Source organism: Nothoprocta perdicaria, unplaced genomic scaffold, assembly GCF_003342845.1.
Source record: "Nothoprocta perdicaria isolate Ctin4 unplaced genomic scaffold, notPer1 scaffold_76, whole genome shotgun sequence".
NCBI classification, from domain to species: Eukaryota; Metazoa; Chordata; class Aves; order Tinamiformes; family Tinamidae; genus Nothoprocta; species Nothoprocta perdicaria.
The window spans coordinates 1,906,384-1,924,547 of record NW_020456043.1 but is presented as its reverse complement, the minus strand read 5'-3'; the positions used below and the strand labels follow the sequence as shown (position 1 = coordinate 1,924,547).

Sequence of the window (18,164 nt, the reverse complement as noted above, 5' to 3'; positions counted from 1 at the left end):
AGCACCAAGCCACTGTGAGTAATTAGGGAGGATATATTTAGTGGGAGCATCGTTTATAACGCATCAAAAGAGCAAGCCCTGCCCTGGGGAATGTTTCCCTGCTGCTCACACAGCTCACACTTGGTGCCAGCACCTGTTTTAAAGGGACATCTGGCCCTTCCCTCCTCTTTTGGTGGGCAGGCAGGTTTGCACCCCAGGCTGTCCATGCACTCCTGCCCGGACGCTTCCCGTGACAAGATAWGTCAGCAGGGACACTGTGGGATGCACTAGAGTCTCACAGACACAAGCAAARGGGAGCACTGAGGCACCCAGCAAGGAGACCGAGTGTCACACACTCACAAAGACACTGTTACTCTCTGGTGCAATTACTGAGGTTTTTAGTGTATCATCACCTTAAAAGCATGGAGTGAGAAAGGGACTTTAGGGACTGACTTGTCCATCTCCCTACCCATATGCTCAGCCCTTCCAGTAGAGATGTTTGCTTAAAAATTGCCCATAAAGGATTCCCTACTCTTCACAGGTAGCTCCAACCCTCAAAATGCCCCAATTGCTCACAAGTTCTCATGCTATCAAACCTGAACCTTTTCTGCCTCATGCAGAGCTTACCTTCACCCATCCAGCCCTTTCTTTTTAATCTGTCTAAAAARAACAGAGGCACAAAGAGCACAAGAGCTCCAGCAGTGAAGCCTCATGGCACCCTGCTTGGCTCTAAGAGCAGTGCTGAAGGGTAGAGCGGAGCTTCCTCCCAGCAGAACCTCAAGGTGAACCCGGCCTGCAGGGCTGCTCCTGGTGCCCGTGCCACACGGCCTGTGTCATGGCTCTGTCACTTCCTTCCCTTACAAAACGCTAGGAAGGTCCAAACCCGCCCCGTGCAACAATCCCCTTCCCTTACAGGGGTGCACTCAGGAGCTGCAGAAAGGGCAGACCTCCCAGGACACGTGTCAGCTTCAAAGCAACCAAACTCCCCAGTGAGCAACATCCCACAGATGAGCAACACCCCTGGGGGCAGCAGCAAGCAGGCTGTCCCCAGGCCACCCACCTCCAAGCAGCCTTAAGCTCTTTGCTGTGGGACACAAGGTCCTCTAAAGGCTCCGGCTTTGCAGCTGTGCAGGCAGCCAGAGATGACCCAAACGCCCAGGGCTCCCCGSCCCACGGTGAGCAGCACTGTGTGGGGCACACGCAGCCTCTGGGTGGCTCTTTTGTCCATGACTGCTGAAGTGCAGGAACAGAGTGAGCCCTGGGCAGCGCACTGAGAGTCTGCCCGACGTTAACAGGACCCCTGGAAATGCTGTGAGCAACGAGGGGCRCCCCAGGCGCGGGCGCCGCGCGCCGCTCACCCCCACGGGTGCTTGTCCAGCTCGTGCAGAACCGTGTGCTCGCAGTACTCAAAGACGAGGTGCAGCTTTCGCTTCCTCCTGAACACCTCCAGCAGGTTCACCAGGTTGGGGTGCTTCAGTTGCTGCAACACACAACACATAGACCAGTTGGTTAGTGCTGGACCGCAAGTCAGCTTGCTGCAAGGAGCGCCTCTTAGGAAAGGCTTCATTAGCTTCAGCGCTGCAACCTGGGGAGGTTAAGTAGGAAAAGTTTTATTGCTGCTTCTTGCTCTTCCTCTCAAGCACTTCACAAGCTCACGCAAGGGCTTCCTCTCCTGGAGAGCTCAGGATAATTTCTACCATTTGCCAAGCCTGAGCACCAGRATGGGCCTTGCAAGAGGTGAGGGGAGAAATCACTGAAGTTTCTATTTTATACTCTTTTTCACACATTTTTGGGAGGACTTGGAGAGCAGCTCTAGGCAAGGGGCACGATAACGCAATCAGAAAAGGAAACAAAGGGCAGCCAGACCCAGTGCAAGAACATGGGCCTTTTCTTCAGATGAAATGGCACCAGCCCCCGCACTTGCAGGCCCAGGTATCCACGAGGGCTTTGCCTCGCGGAGGCTTTGGATCCAACACATTTCTGAGCGAGGAGCCTGGAAAGGGCATCACCTAGGAGCTATCCTAATGCCATCTTCTAGTGCACTTCCAAGCGACCTGGAAAAGCCCACAGAGAAGGCAGCAGAGGGTCCAGACTGGAAAGACCAGTACAGGCCCTCACTGTCCTGTGTGCCCTCCCCTGCTGTAGAGGGTCAGACCCTCACCGAGCTGTCACCAGCTGTGCAAGGGCACTAGGATCAGCCGAAGGCTTCAGTCTTACATTGTGCTGCGAGTCCAATCTCTGCCTCTCTTCCCTGTCAGGTCTCAGCCAGACCGAATTGCTCCTTCCAGCAAGGATTCCACCTTCCAGGGCAACTTCTYCATCAGGGAACATCTTAATGGAGACACAGAGCATCTCCGCACACCGCAGATACAAACTGACCTTTTTCAGGTTTCTCTCAGTGGAAGGTTTTCAGCGACAGCATTTTCCTCGCTTAGCTGCACCCAAGAACAGTCCCGACCTTAAGACGTACTTAGCACCAACTCTCCGCATTCACACCCCCCTGAGGGACAACAGGCAGAGCCTTAATCCGAAGTGTCCATGCACAGGGCAGGGACRAGGTGCTCAGGGCGCCACGGGGAAGGCCCTTTCCCACACGGGGCACTTCAGCCTCCTGCAAACAGCTCTGCTCCGCTCGGCCTACAGGCTCCCGCCCTTGGTTCCCAGTATTTGCTCTGCAGAACAGTAACTAACCAGGCCCCGCATTTCTCACCCATGAAACACAAGCTCACTCAGTCCTTCACAAACGCTCAGTTGCTGCCTGCACCAGGCAATAACCCGGACAGACAAACAAACAAACTGTTACTATTTACCGAGAAAAAGCTGCAAAGAGAGTCGAGCAGGTCTCCACTTGCTAAAGCCAACACTGCCCAGCACCGTTCTTGCCACAGCAAGCCGCGGCGGTCTGGGCTTTGTGCCCTTAAAGACAATTAATTTACCATGCTCGTTACCACTGTCTGCGGCAATGACTATTTTCCTTTTTATTTATTTTACTAATCTCTATTAATCATTTAATTCTTAATGCACCTCAAGTGCTGTTGGTTTGAAAGACACAGCTAAACGTCTTCTGCTTGCTCTAGATAGGGCAAAAGTCTACCTACCTTCTCCCTCAAAGGTGTCGAAAATTATGTTTCTTTTTCCCTAGATTAKGGTTTGTCTACCATCACAATCATGAAATCAATGCTTATTTTGCTGAAGGATTGTATTCTTTTGACAATAACATTTTCATAATTTATAAACTTCTAGTAAAAAATGAGGCAAAAGCAAAAAAGAGATTTAGACAAAGCCGTGTATCAGCAATGTCACAATCTGCTGAAAACTTGTACTTTACTACAAATCTGAAAGYTACGTGGTTTCCAGACCAGCTACACAAAACGCCAAAGCGCAGGGAGGTCCAGGAACAGCATCGTGTTGAGATGAGAGGCTGAGGGACTGCGATTGCCAGGAAAGAAGTTTTAAATAAAAGGGAACATCTTTCTCTGTGGATTTCCGTAGAGCTTTGTTAACTCCAACATCCTGCACTCATGACTGTCTAAAAGAAGACACCGTGTCTGTTGGAACTGTATGTATCTCTCAAAAAGGTACCTGGGCTGGAAGTCATCAGTTTAAAATTTATGGTGTACCCACATTTTGCACATATTGGTCTTTAATCAGTTTAGAGTGTTTAAAGCCAGGGCTCTTCTGCAGAGAAACGAGGTAAGTGAAGACAGGACAATGATGGAGGCCTCCAACATGAACAGGCTGGAGAACCTGCGAAGGGGATGACTCCATTTCTCATGCCACACAACTGGGGGCACCGCATGGCATCACCCAGCAGCAGGTTTACAAATAAAAGGTCATATATCCTTTTTTTTTTTTTTTTTTTTTTTTTTTTTTTTTTTATGGATTGAGGGCTGTATGGATTTTCTGCCTCAGGACACTGTGGACACCAAATCCATATATTGAGATTACAAAAGAGTTCAAGAGGAAAGTGCATGAATGTCTGCAGAACACAGAACTATGGAGATACCTCCTGGCTTCGAAGCCCTGCTGAAAGATGGGTGTGAAGGGAAAACTCAGCCCATCCTCATCCTCCTGCTCCCGGGCTTCTGCCTCCCAGCTGCACCTGGAGAGCGAGCACGGAGCCAGATCCCRTTCTCCAGTGCAAGGGATGAACGTGTCCGGAAAAGCTGGGCAAGGCACATYCGGGGGTCTATTTCCCAGGAGGCGAGTGCCTGCGCTGCACGAAAGTGGCACTGACTGCATGGGATCACATCTAAAAGTGATGATTTGGGTGACGCTCATCCCTATCCATGAGGGAACAGCCTGTGGCTACACAGCAGCTCGTATCCCACCAACACTGCACTGAAAGCCTGGGGAGTTTGCACTTGCTGGGGTCCAAAATGGGTTCCTTGGGGTCCCAACTGGATTCCTGAGGGGTCCCAGGTTCCTGGGGGTCCCAATCACCCTCCCGAGGGTCCCAACCGCCCCGGCTCCCCTTGCTGCTCCCTCGCACCCCTTCTCCACACGGGTGCCCACCCCGGCGCTGCCTCCCCGGGGAGCGGGGCGGCCGGTCATCGCGCACCTTGAGCATGCGGATCTCCCTCAGGGCGATCTTGCGGATCACCGGGTCCTCCTCGGACTCCAGGAACTTCTTGATGGCCACGACCTGGCCGGTGTCTTTGTTGCGGCACTTGAAGACGACGCCGTAGGAGCCCTCGCCGACTTTGCCCAGCTTCTCGTAGCGCTCCATGGCGCCGCTCCCCCGCCTCGCCTCAGGGCGCCGCGGCGCCCCCACCGCCGCCCGCCATTTCGCGCCGTCTCCCCCCGGGCCGCCCCGCCCGGCCCGGCCCCGCCTCGCCCCGCTCTTGGCGCGGCGCCATCTTCCCTGCGTGGGGCTGCGGCGTCGCGACCGGTCTCCAGGGTTTCCATGGCCCTTTTCCCTCCCTGGCGACGGCTTCGCTTCTTAGGGCGGGGAGGAGGAGGAGGGGAGACGGAGCTACTTTGGGGAAGTCTTGGGCACATTCCTGTTCCGGGTTCCGCTCGGAGCCTGGAGATGCTGGTGCCCTCCAGGCTGTTTCTTGCCCTCTCTAGTGGTGGCACCTGAGGTGTCTGCTCCCCCCAGGGGTTTAATCCTTTCCATGAGCATTCCCACCCCATAAGATGCTGTCTCCTGATCTGTTCATGTCTATGGCTGCTGATCTGCTCCCTCACACCGTGATGGAGATGGTCTCCTGAGGTGGTGATCACTTCCAGCAGAAGGTCTGGAGAAAAGCAGGTCTGTGTGGACATCCTGCACCCCACAGCATTGTGGGAGAGAGTTATCTTACATCCACCATATCCCCAGTCCCTTTTTAAAGCATTTTGTCTAGCTGTCGCACACACTGTAATTTTTTGGCTCCTCCTACCATATGCTTTAGGGACACCCTTTTATTTTGATGACAAATCCAAATAAAATTGTTGGAACTGTCCTGCTTCAGGGATTTCCTTGGATCGAGCAGGCCAGCCTGTGAGGGGAAAGCTTGTATGAACTGCTGCAGACCCTACACGGGCTGGAGCTGCAGATCCTGCATAGGCTCCATGTAGGATCCATGGGAGAACACGWGCAGTGCTCCTGCTTGTGATCTCCCATTACGAGCAACCCTGCTTGAGATGCCACCAGCCTCCTTGCTATCCAACAACAGCACAGGGSACGTGGTAGCCAACCTCAAAAATACCATTTTTTTGAGGCAGACAACTCGGAGGTGGCTCCGCAGTGGCTCCGTATGACGGGTGGGAGGGCTGTGATAGAACAGTGCACTGGGTAGTCCAAGCTGGAGAGACCCTAGGGCTGCCACTGCCTTTCCCACCTCGGCGCAGTCCCCAGACCTCCATCCCTCTCATCCACCCGGTGTTCGTCCTGGGGTTCCCAAGGGATCTGTAGCTGCGTTAAGTGTGGCCATCCCCTGGCTGCCATAAGATGACCCACCGCTCAGTTCACTTCCTTCAGGGTACATCTCATAAAGGCTACAACACCGTCTGAGTATCAAACAAAGCATAGTTTATTTGGCATAGACTGAAATGAACCACAACAGGAATTTAAGTAGAACAATGCCTAGGTGCACAAACCCGTGCAAGTGCAGTTAAGAATCTCAGTTATAATCTAATGGCCAAGTAAGGTAAAAAGGACATGTCAGAAACTCCCAGTCTCTACGTCCTCCCCACCCGAGACATCGTGGCTCACTGATGCATTGTACCTTTCCTCTTTTAATCAGATGTCAACACAACTACAGTTGTATTTCTCAGTTGCAAGGAATTTGGTTAGGAAATCAAACAACTAATCTACAGGCTTCTTTTCAAACACTGGCTTCTTTTCAAACACCGTTCATGCTTCAAAGAACTCAGGGGGCCTCTCTGAAGGCTTTCAAGGTGAATATATGAACCTTGAGTATCAAACAACAAATACTTGAGATCTGTCAAAAGAGTCTTTTGGAGGAAACAAACAAGTCTTTGCTTTATGAAATTCCCAAATCGCGCTCTATKCATTTCTCAACCCCGGCTGAAAGGTTACAAAAACATACAAAGACACAGACAATACCAAACTAACATAAACAGCCTAAGAGATGCAAMACACACGAGTCAGAGTCACCCGCTGCGGGCGGCGGAGCTGCAAACGTGCACGTCAGTTATGCCATGCTCTGCTACGGCCATGTTTTACACCAGGAAACAGCACCCTGCAGATCAGGCCAGAAACCCCCGGAGTTTCCTAAGCCAGGCTGSACAAAGCATTTCAGAACTCACCACTGGAAATGCTTTAACAGCTGAAAACCAGGAGGTTTGATTAAATGAGGACTTTCCTAGATTCATCTGTATAATTCAGCAAATCCCCAGTCATTCATGTCATTCAAAGAAAAATACTTATTGTTCCATGACAGTGTAATGACCTAATAGTTATTTACTCCAGTTATTCCCTATAAATACTCCTATTTTATTTACAGATTTCTCTAGTCTTTTAGGCATCACATTTTCAGAGATAAAGCCAAAATTCTGCAGTGAATGAGGTAAATTATATGAAAATATTTGCTCTACAATGTCAACATCTGTGTTTAACTTTTGTCTTCACCTCTATTTTAAATTGATGGTGGTCTGGGTGTTGCACCATTTTAGGGTTAGTCACCAGTCACTGTTGCCTATGACAGAAGTAATTCCAGTACTAGAGAACAGTTACTYGCCATGTAGTGCTAATGTCAAGTGAAGCCACCTATTCTAGCCAAAACCGTGCACGGGGAATAAAAGACTTCTCCTAACAGCACCTGTTAAAATAGTCCCATGATATGGAAAAATTACATCAAGAAATCTCTTAGCCAAAATTGTTCTTTATCACACACACAGCTGAAAAAAATGTGTGCAAATCCCTTTGTTATTGTTTTTTTCTCTCTGATAGCCTCACTCACTATAAAGGATGGATTCAAACTAAACAGCCACAGACTTTTGCTATCCAGTTATGGAACAACTTGAGAATGACTTCCAGAAATCGGTTTTRGAAGCTAAAATAATGGACTTCATGCTACAACAAACCCCTTTCCCTCAATTTCTTTACGCAAATCTCCAATGTCCTTTTGAAAATATTTAATCTCTGATTACAACTGACCGGTCCAAATATTCTCAATACATTGTGGACTGTTTTAAGATCTGTTTGTACACTTATTTATTAAACCTCACCACGGTTTCAGGACTGAAAAGATCGCCTTGATATAAAGGCCAAATCAACAAGAAAGAACTCGTTTTGAATGACAGTGCCAAGTGGCCAAAATGCTAAACTTGTTCTCCTCTCAGACCTGCAGAATGACATAAAACTCCAGCTGTACCTGGTAACAAACGGACATTACTGATTCATGGCGTGTGCCGAGTTAATTCCGTCCATGCTAAATTATGAATCAAGTAGTTCGATGCCTAAGCGGGCAGCCCAGTTGCCCATTCTCTGCATTGTGGGTTCAGATCAAACCACTCGGGTTGTGCTCAGYGCGTCAGCAGCGCCTCGGGTCAGGGCAAGCCCCTCGGCAACACTTACCTTTATTGCTTTATCAAAATGCCTTGTGAAGCCTCTAACCCGCTTTCCTTGCAGGTCACAGATATTGGATAGCAGAATACGAGGACTGCATTTAAAAACCCTCCTTTCAAATGTTAATGAACTGCTACTGTATCCGCCTGTGGGCTGTTTCCTTGCAGCAAAGCTTGCAGGTTAGTGTGAGGTAGTAAAACCATACCCTATCCTGGAGTCAGGCTGTATTCGTATCTAATGGTACCTCGAGAATTTTAATTAATGAGGAAGATAAAAAAACACCAATGTAACTCTTTGATGGAGAAATAAGAGAGGAAGAAAAAYGCAGGTGACAAACTGAAAAATAGGGAAAGGGAAGAAGTGATCTGAAGCTTTATTATAGAATACTACTTCTTATCATATTTATTTATACTACACAGAAGGGGAAGTAATTATTCACAAATAAGTCTGATGGACATCACCTGGATAACTGTACAAGCAAAAAGCTGGAGAGCTCAGTTATCCTATGGGTTCCCCCCTGGAATAGTATAAATAAACTATACGTCATGGGCAGTTGGATACATGATACTTTCATTCATTAAGGATGACCAGGGACAATCTGCCGATATTTCCATTTCATGTCACGAGGTTTATCCCTAATTTATGAAAATAAAGCATATATATTTTGTACATTTATATATATATATAAATATATATATAAAATATACACTGCCAGTCAACTTACCACACATGCAGACACACACACCCCTATATTGTACACACTCATCCGCTAGCAACATGTTTGATATCCATATTATATTTTGTGTACACACACCCTACATCTAGTAAATAAGAAAATCCCTTTTATGGCAATTCTGCAGGCAAAAATCAATACAAAATACTTTGTTGTACAAAACTGCATTTTTACAAGATCGACCAACATTGTAGCATACCCCTCGAGAATGCACTACGTCTCTACAAGAAAAAAGAATAATCAAATCTTTATACATTGTAAAAAAAAAAAAAGAGTAAGCTGCTCTGCAACCTTCCTTTGCTAAAAGTTAGATACATTACACCATCCTAGCAGCAGATTAATAAATAAGGATTAAATAGTCTATTATACAAAGCCATACTGAATGGCAGACTTAAAAACAAAAAGCTTTGCAGATACTTTCACTTCCTACACAAATCATTTTTATTAAGAATAAGACTCAGTATAAAACAGGGAAACAGCCAGCACTCTATCTGTATCTACAGAATACAGGAAAAATCCAAGGGAAGTAAAATATTTAACAGTTTATGGCACCTTTACGGCATAATGTTATTTTAAAGGCTCTGTTTCCCCATGACTAATGAGTAAAGGACTATTTATCTCATAGCTTTTATTAAGCAAACTTGATATAACCAACCACACAGTGGCAAGAGACAGAACCAGCTGTTCCCAGCTGCAAAAATGGACTGATTTCCACCCTAAAACAAGATCCTTTAGGTGTCAAGAACAAGAACAAGGAAGTCACAGTCCGGCTTGCACAGAGTTTTATAACGTTCCATGGTTTTCCTGATGCGGTGCGTTGGTGCTGAGCTGTGTGCCGGGTTGCTGCTGCTCAGTAGCTGTTCTCATGGCCGGCCAGGATGTAGAGATTGCTGTGAGCCGTGGGGTTTTCTGTCGGCCTGCTTTCCAGCACCACCACCCTGCCAGCCAAGCACAAACGAAAGCCAGAGTGGGCACTGGTGAAATGTGAAGCGTGGGGCTTAGCTAGCACCAAGGAAGAACTAACTGGTCTCTTACAAGTGTAGAAAGATGGGAGAGAGAGGGGTTCCCCCAAATATCTTGGGAATTTTATTCTTTGAATCACTTTGCTCATTTTCCACTGTAGGCAGCAACGCTTCTGATAAAAATGCTCAGACATCACTGCCAAGGAACAAAGAACTAGAAGGGGGTTCCTCTACCAGAATCCCCAGGATCACACACAGATCTTCCACGTCGTGGTTCCCAAAGTGCTTTCCAATGAAGTCTCTCTCCTAACTGCTTCTGTTCCTTATCTTCACTTTGGCAACTCAGTAATTCTTAAGGAATCCAAGCCAAAAAGGTGAAAAGTCAAAGTCAAAAGGCCAGAAGTGCCTTTGGCACCAAGCTTAACCGTCTGCCAAAGGTGCCTGCCACCTCTCTCCCCCTGCACACTGTGGTTTTGTTCTCAGTTCCACCTCTGCAGTGGAAAGCAAGGGAGGGGCCCTCGGATGTTGGATTTGGAAGCAATTACACTAATTACATTTGTGAAACAGTGTCACTGCCTCCTGCAGGACTGCCTACAGACAGACCTGTGACCGGCTGCAACACAACTGCAGCTTGTGGGTAGAAAGGTTGGCTTAGAGAAAATAAAAGGTTTATGTTTCTTCAATTACCTGTCTGATCCCAGCAAGCGGAAAACCCTGGTCTCATCTGATATCTCCTGGGTAACCTGTAGAAAAAACTGAGACGTTAAGATCCATTTCAATGCTAAAAATGAGACGCAAAGGTCTGAGTTGGAAGGAAAAATAACCTGGATCATGGCTTTTTAAAAAGTTTGATATAATTTAGTGCAAATCACAGGACTGAATCAGATAAAACAWCATAAAAAAGGTTAAAAAATAAATGTGGAAATACTGGGGGACAACTTACTTCATCTGACTTAAAGCTTTTGCCTTGCATGCCGTGCTTCCAGAAGGCCAGCACGCTGTCTTGAAGGCACACTGCGGAGGAAACACAGAGCAGCAGTGAGCACAGCCTCCCTGACCCGAGCAAACCCAGACTTCCCGCAGCACCAACGGGAAGCACGTGAAGAAAATGCACCGTGAGACCTGGGCTGCTATAGCAGACCCAAACTCTGAAATAACCATTAAAAAAAAAAAAGGGGGGGGGGGGATTAAAATTACTATTTGGATCAGAGAGATGCTTTTTGCAATTCGATTCAAAGCACAGCAGTCAGACATTCCCTGTTTGCCAAGGCAAGACAGGCATCTCTGGTTTCTCCTGTACTCCTCTACACATCTATTCTCCAGATCTCTTTTTTCCTGCTAGTCATTTGGCTTTGCAGAAAACACCAGGCAGTGGTTAGTGGTTAAACACGCTGCCAGCCAAAACCCAGCGGGTCACTGGAAATTACAGATCATTTTAAATATATTTACTTCAAAATAGGCATGAGCATGAGCAACGGGAGGAGTCTTCCATTCAGGGCCAAGGAGAGAACACAGAAAGCTGACAGCTCRAAATGATTTAATTACCAGACTGATTGAAAAAAATGAATGAAGATTTTGGTATCCTCTTAGCAGTTTTACAGAATCATGTATTTTATACATTAATTATTTTCTGAGTTTTTTTTAATTATTATTCCTCATAGCCACACTTTCTATCTGCTCAGTACTAGCTATACCCTAAATGCACAAAACAAAGGCATTTAACAGAATCCCTATATATATAAATATATATATATCCCTTTTATAACTGTTTTTTCTCTACATTTAGATTTACATATTTACCTGTTACGCCTCAGTCTACCCTGCAATCAGTCAACAGAGAGGTCTTTAATACTCTGAGTTCCCAAGAGCCCTCTTGGGAATATAAAGATCTGTTCACGTTATTCCAAGGAAGCTGGTAAGTGTAAGACTGGAATAAAAGCTTCTGTCTATGAATTCCTTCAGAGTTCATGAAAAAAAGGCAGTGGCTGAATCACGTTATGGATGTGTCAGCAGGAGACACCGCGGTACGGAACTAAAGCAAAAGGTAATTAGAGCACGACAGAATTTAGAAATTGAAATATCCTAACAATTCTTCCTTCAGCATGGTTCTGACATATCGAAATAGGGATTGTGTATAGAAGAATGTGCCCTGTTTGAGCAGCTGCTGATAAACTACAAATACCTGTGTGAGAACCTTCTGTTAAAGGGAAGAGGCCTGAGGAGCCCCCAATTCTGAATTGTGCAGATCTGCTAACAAAAACGAGTTCTCTTTCTATTACTGAATTTGCTTCCAGAAAGAAGTTCAGGCCTTGACATACAGAATTCTTTAATGTATGTTATCCAGATGCTTCTGATCTTTACAGCTTTTCATAGCAGAAATGCTCACTTGATAATTACAATACAACTTTTAGCAAGACTGCTGTGTTCTATTAAGAACTGCATTCAAATACTACAGCCCTTACTATTAAAAAATGGATGTGCTACCACTTTATATAAGAACTTAGTTTTTAGAAGACTGAACAAACGAATGTATTACTACCATACAAATCTTTTTTATCAAAAGATTGTGCTCAGTGCTATGGAAATGAAAGGKAAATTAAACAATCAACATGGAAATGACCAGGAACAATCAAGATTTTTTTGATCAAATCGTGATAAAGCTTATTTTTAAGTTAGAAATGACAGCAGCTGAAAACACATGCAGATCAGACTCACACTGCCTGGCAACTCTTATTTTCTTAAGGACGYCCGTGGGGACAAGGACACAGCTCACAATATCCTGGAGCAAGCAGTTTTCCAGGTCAGGTCCTTAGAACTTTAGTAGACCAATTACTAAAACGTCTTCAAAATTCATAATTTCAAGTTCCCAATTTTTGAGAGTCAGTGCAGAACAAAATCACTTACCCACTGATTCAATGCAGAAATCAAAGCTCAGCTCAGATGCCAATTTCTTGCTTGACTTCAAYTTCCCTTGTAGATTCACAATTTTCACAAATTCTCAAGAAAAACAGAAAATCAAGTATTAAACCCCACCCCTGGAGAAGACTACAGGTGGCTCTAAGTGTGAAAAACTAACTTCAACTTTCAGGCACAAAACAGAGCATCTTTCTTTCAAAATAAAGACAGAAACCATCCTACAGATTTCTGTAGGCTTTTAGACTTTATTGACTTTATTGACTTTATTGACTTTATTGACTTTATTTCCTAGAAATAACAAATTTAGTTCAAAAAACCTACACAAATGCAATATAAAAGTTGAAATTCAAGCAGGTTAAATAACTGCAAAGTTCCTATTGTGATATTAACTTCTAATGCATATAAATTACAGATAATTACACGGTRTAGTGTTAGTTAGTTAACATGTGTGGCAGGGTAGAAAATGCCACATTTTCCAGATAGGCTTAAAAATTGCCAGATTTGATTTCTGATTTGAGTATAGTTGAATTTTCATCCCTAATGCTGCCTCACMGATCTCATTTTGAAAGGCACAGAAATAGGAGAAACAAGAATATACAGGCATGAAAAAGAGGAAGCAGAATCACAAGAGTCAAAGTGAAAAGATCACATAGCTGAACTGTACCTACTGGGAAACATTTCAATACAAATCAGCAAAGAAAAGGGAAARAATACCACACGACAGAGATAAAAATCCGCTGTGGCAAAGCAAGCGTTGCACAAGGTGCAGTGAAGCTGCCCACCAGCCACACGTTACTTACTGTCCAGGCAGACCAAGACGGTGTCTCTTTCCAGCTGTGTCACGTGAATGGCATCCAGCTGCTGATTGCCTTGGGAAAACGAACACGGATGAAGTTATCTCACATCAGCCTCCCCCCATTCATTTCAGTTCGTTTCAAGCCTCTCCTCCTCTGCAGTTTTGGTTATTCTCTTACTGAGGTCGCACATCCCTGAGTGCTACAGGAGCAGAGTGAGGCCTAAGGACAAGCCAGTTGGCTCAAAGCACATACTCAATATCACAGTGATACTGCTCATCCAGACAAAATACCATTTAAGTTACTATTTAGCATAGAGAGTGGCCTTTCTTCATGAGAAGGTCCAATAATGAACACAAGGAATCATCATGAGAATCAAAAACCCAGCCTTCTTTTCCCATAAAGTCACCCCCAGAAAGATTATTGTGATGATATTAAAATAGAATTTAATATTTTTTAGTTTTAATTAATTAAATCCTTCGGCTGCTAAAAATTCGTATTTCAACATGGAAAAAAAAGTATCTATCAAAGCCAGTAGAGAAAAGCATCTGGAAGATATCATACAGCTTTTGAACATGAAACAAAATCTCCTACTTATTAATGACTAACGAAGGTGAGAAGCCCCCACTGAGGGCTGGAGGACTGACAAGATGCGAGACTGACTGACCAGCGTGAGGCTCTAAACAGCAGAGAATGGGGAGGAGCAGTGAGACTGACCCCAGCGTGTGACTACAAATGGGAAAAACGCAGCCCTTAGGGTCTGTGTTACTATTTAAGGGATTTTAGTTAAGGCCACGTCTAAAAATGAAGTCTTTTAAGACAGTTTACATTAAAGTTGGTAGACCATCACAAGAACAGCTTGGAATCACATCCAAGTATTAGAGAATAGTATTAGTATAGATAATAATAATAATAATAATAATAATATAGATAATAATATAGATTATAATACTAACAGTATTAGAGAACCACAGGACAGTCGGTGTTGGAAGGGACCTCTGGTGATGGGCTGGTCTCCTTGCTCAGGCAGGTTGTCCTGGTGGCTTTTGAATGGACAAACCTGGGCAACCTGATCTACAGCTCAGCCACCCTCACAGTGAAAAGGGATTTTCTTATGTCCAGATGAAATTTCTTGTGTTTTGGGTGAGAGAAGCTGCATCATTTTGCCTAGAGTGAAAGGCTTCCAAGTGACCTCTGAGGGGAACATTCAACGGTCACCAGACACCGAAGAGCTGCAAGACGGACCCGGTCGCCTTACCTGCACCGATCTCTGTAAACCACGAAGACGCCGAGTTCAAGTTGATTGTCTCAAACTGAACTACTTGGTTTGGTTCAGTACCCTTGCTGATCGCCACACAGACCATCGGGTACTCCTGCTCTGGTATCACTAGCATCTCAAACACATTCAGAGGACTTGGCAAAGGAAAATCAAAGTGCTGTGAAACAAACAAACAAACAAAGCCATTTTTTAGCATTTCCTTCTACCTTAAAACTAAGAAGTTTAAAACAACATATACAAAAAAAAAAAGTTTTTACTGCTAAAATGAATCCGCTTTTGAGACAGCAGGAGTTGAGAGCGACATTATGTTGTTCAGAGGGATATGACAGGAGCCCGTTATTGCTAGTCCTGGGCTTGATCCAACACTTCCTTTGACTTCRGTCATGGGATTTTCTTAGTCAATGTGCATCAGGCCAGCATTTTAAGTGGCCAGAAACCCACAAATGGGACTAGACCAAGAGGTACTTTCCATTATAAACTCTAGAAAGGTTATTGCAGCAGCAGCATAGTGATTAGCATCTTGGGGCAGTAAAGAGGKACAAACACACAAAAATGTTGTAAACTAAAATACAATACTTACCTTTATTAACATGAATTTCTGCATTGGCTCATACCACTGTAGAAGAACAATTCCAGACTGTAGTGCTCCACACAGATACTTATGTCCTGTGTATGGATTTCTTACTATGTAAAACAAGCAAACAAATGATTTTTAAGTCCAGAAAGTTTAATGCTTRCATTAAGTAAAACCAGGCAATGCAGCTATTTTTACAAATAATTAAGAAATTTTCACCCTAATAATTGTTTTCTGGCATAGTGTTCTAATATATTAATTGATTACTATCGTGTCACAATTAAAATAAAGTAAATTCTTCATAAACCTCAGGACAACAAGCATTTCTGCAATAAAAGCTGCAAAACCTTCTTCCTGGGGCTGTAGTCAAGGGCAGTGAGAGGGGAGAATAAAGGTCCAGGCTAAGCCTGACTTCAGGAATCCTTTGCAAATATAACATGTCCTGTAGACATGGGATATCCAAGATTGCAAACTTGTACTCAGATTGCAAATTTTGTACTCTAAGCATTTTCAAGAGTGCAAAAGCAAAGATACAATTCCTCGTGCCTGTTTTTCAAAGAAACGTGCATGTTGTAGAAAACCCAAGCTTTTTTGAAAGTCAGTAGCACCAAAGACAAATGTATAACTTCCCAATCTCTAAGACTTTTTTGCAGACACTTAAAATTTGAATAAGGGCTTCAGGTCTCCCCCAGGATGACCCCAGGATCATTTTTTATGGTGTCCTGCAACTGCTTTGTGGAAAAAACACCTTTATAGTTAGTCTCACTAGAAGCTGGCTCTAGGTCAAAGCTTGAGTCAACCTAACAAGCCAGAAAGGGGTTTTCTGCAACAAGCCTGGACTTTGGTGACAAGTGGCACGTTTGGAGGCTGCCTTGGCTGGCTCTTGTGGCAGAGTGAAGGCAGCGATCCCAMATGTCACCATGTTCATGCAGGGCTCGACTCCACGTGGCAGCTCTCAACGTGCAGCACGGCAGCTGCACTCGAGCCCCTTCCCCAGGGCTTCCTTTCAGCATCTCGCTCTAGACAGCAACGTTTCGAGGCTAAAAGCTGATAGGAAAAATACTCGTGTATCCTTTCCACTCTTGCATAAAGACCCCTGCATTAATCAGAAGGAAAACCATATTCTAATTAGGTGCAGCATTAAGGTATAAATTAGTCATAGGGTTTTCTGAACCGTGCTGACTGTAACTGACTGGAATGAACTACTCAAGTCAGTTAAAAGGGAAATGAGTTTAAGAGCTGTCATRTCCAACAAAAAAAAGCCAGGAAAAAGTCTTTAACCCGAATGCCCACTCACCTATACAGCATTTGTGGCATCCTTTTGTATCAGGAATCTTTGTCGTTAAGGCAAACTTCCTGGAATAACAGTTAAAMAAGGCATCAGTCCAAGGCTCAGAGGGACTTTCATACTACTAACTCAATGGCATGTAAAAGTAGTCAAGGAATTTTTCACATATTAGAAATTGCCTCTATATTACCTTGGTAATATTTTGTCAGGAAACCTATGAGTTTGGATATGAGCAGCTAATCCTGTTTTTTTGGCTTGTTCAAACAAAGCTATTAAATTATGGGAGTAGAGCTGGAATGTTTTCCCTGCAAGAGAGAAAAGCACAATTGATACCATGCACACATGCATACCAGAGACAGTACATTATAGAAAAATGTATGTATATAAAATTACCTTCTAGGAAAGCGGACCACATGCACCAGGTATTTTGAGCCCAATTATGAAAAAAAATAAAAGAAGAGAACAACAATAATGCATATGGAGAACACATGGCATTCAACTGAGAGTTCTTTTCAGAAACATTAAAGATGCTCTGAAAATCAGTATTACATACACAGTTTTAGACGGCTGTAACTATATGACAACCATTAATCACATTAGAACAGTCTCTGTCTATAAAGCAATGAAAACAGAMCTGCACAAAAAGCTGTACGTTTAAAAACACAATCCTACAAGTAATCTGCATGTCATCCTTTCATCTCTTTCCTATGTAGAAACTCCTTATTTCAGGACAATTCAGATTTTTTCTTTCCAAGACTCARTCTCATGAACTAGCAGTATCTCATAGCTACCTCATTCCCTTTTACCTTGATATGTTTTTCATTTTAAATTGGATTTATTTTATGAATCTTGTTTATATCAAAGACGCCTTCAGGCACTGCTGACAATTGCATCTCCCATTTGTAACAGTTCACCTGTAAACTTCTAGTCTTATATATGAAAATCTTTGGAATTAAAGCACTCTAGGGGCTCAATTGCCTATAGAAACACAAGGAACAATGCACAACTCTTTCCTTCAGTGCAAACTGACCTCATTTATACCCACGGGAAAAAACACTGTACTGAATGATGGTTTTAAAGAGTTCTCACTATGTTATTACTTTYTCCTTTGGTTTATACATACCTGACAATGACATTAAGGTGTTATTGATAACATACAACCAGGTGCACTTTCGGGGGAATAACTAAAAAAAGATAATAATTCTGTTAACAGAAAGACACAGGAATTACTAACTCTGGTTTATTGCTATATAAAGAGAGCCCACGTAAGACCCTGGGACATATTTTTGTTTCAGGAGAGGGAGGAGACGTATCTAGCCCAGATTTGAAAAGATTTTAAAGCRTAAAAGAATCTCCACAAATGTGTTAACTGGGAAGACAAAAGGAGGCTGCTCCACTGCTTGACAGGAAAGGAGATTCCTCTCAGCTGCAGGATGAACCCAGTTATCAGCACTGTGATAGAAGTTGTGTGAGAAGCAATAAAGAGTATGTTAAATATTCATTTCAGTTAGGTGCACTCATGGCAGCAGGCCCCAACAAAGATAATTTTGCAATGCTTACAACCTGCCTCAAACCAAGCGCTCAGTAATGATTATCCTCGAGAACTGATAGAGGACAAGCAT

The 18,164-nt window shown here is 44.2% G+C and overlaps 2 protein-coding genes across 2 annotated transcripts in view; both read right to left on the bottom strand.

Annotated features, from left to right (window-relative positions):
- Positions 1-4,723, bottom strand: part of CDKL1 (cyclin dependent kinase like 1) — a 14,298-nt gene extending 9,575 nt beyond the window's left edge. Inside the window, exons 1-2 of the mRNA XM_026051560.1 lie at positions 4,541-4,723; positions 1,338-1,459 (exon numbers count right to left, since the gene is read on the bottom strand). Of these exons, the coding sequence (XP_025907345.1) occupies positions 1,338-1,459; positions 4,541-4,708 (290 nt within the window). The 5' untranslated portion in view covers positions 4,709-4,723. The remainder of the gene's footprint in view (positions 1-1,337; positions 1,460-4,540) is intronic.
- A 4,105-nt stretch (positions 4,724-8,828) lies between these two features.
- Positions 8,829-18,164, bottom strand: part of MAP4K5 (mitogen-activated protein kinase kinase kinase kinase 5) — a 52,632-nt gene continuing 43,296 nt past the window's right edge. Inside the window, exons 22-32 of the mRNA XM_026051525.1 lie at positions 17,666-17,726; positions 16,936-16,938; positions 16,733-16,847; positions 16,552-16,610; positions 15,261-15,364; positions 14,660-14,837; positions 13,408-13,476; positions 12,596-12,688; positions 10,635-10,705; positions 10,379-10,434; positions 8,829-9,667 (exon numbers count right to left, since the gene is read on the bottom strand). Coding sequence (XP_025907310.1) covers positions 9,580-9,667; positions 10,379-10,434; positions 10,635-10,705; positions 12,596-12,688; positions 13,408-13,476; positions 14,660-14,837; positions 15,261-15,364; positions 16,552-16,610; positions 16,733-16,847; positions 16,936-16,938; positions 17,666-17,726 — 897 coding nt within the window. The 3' untranslated portion in view covers positions 8,829-9,579. The remainder of the gene's footprint in view (positions 9,668-10,378; positions 10,435-10,634; positions 10,706-12,595; positions 12,689-13,407; positions 13,477-14,659; positions 14,838-15,260; positions 15,365-16,551; positions 16,611-16,732; positions 16,848-16,935; positions 16,939-17,665; positions 17,727-18,164) is intronic.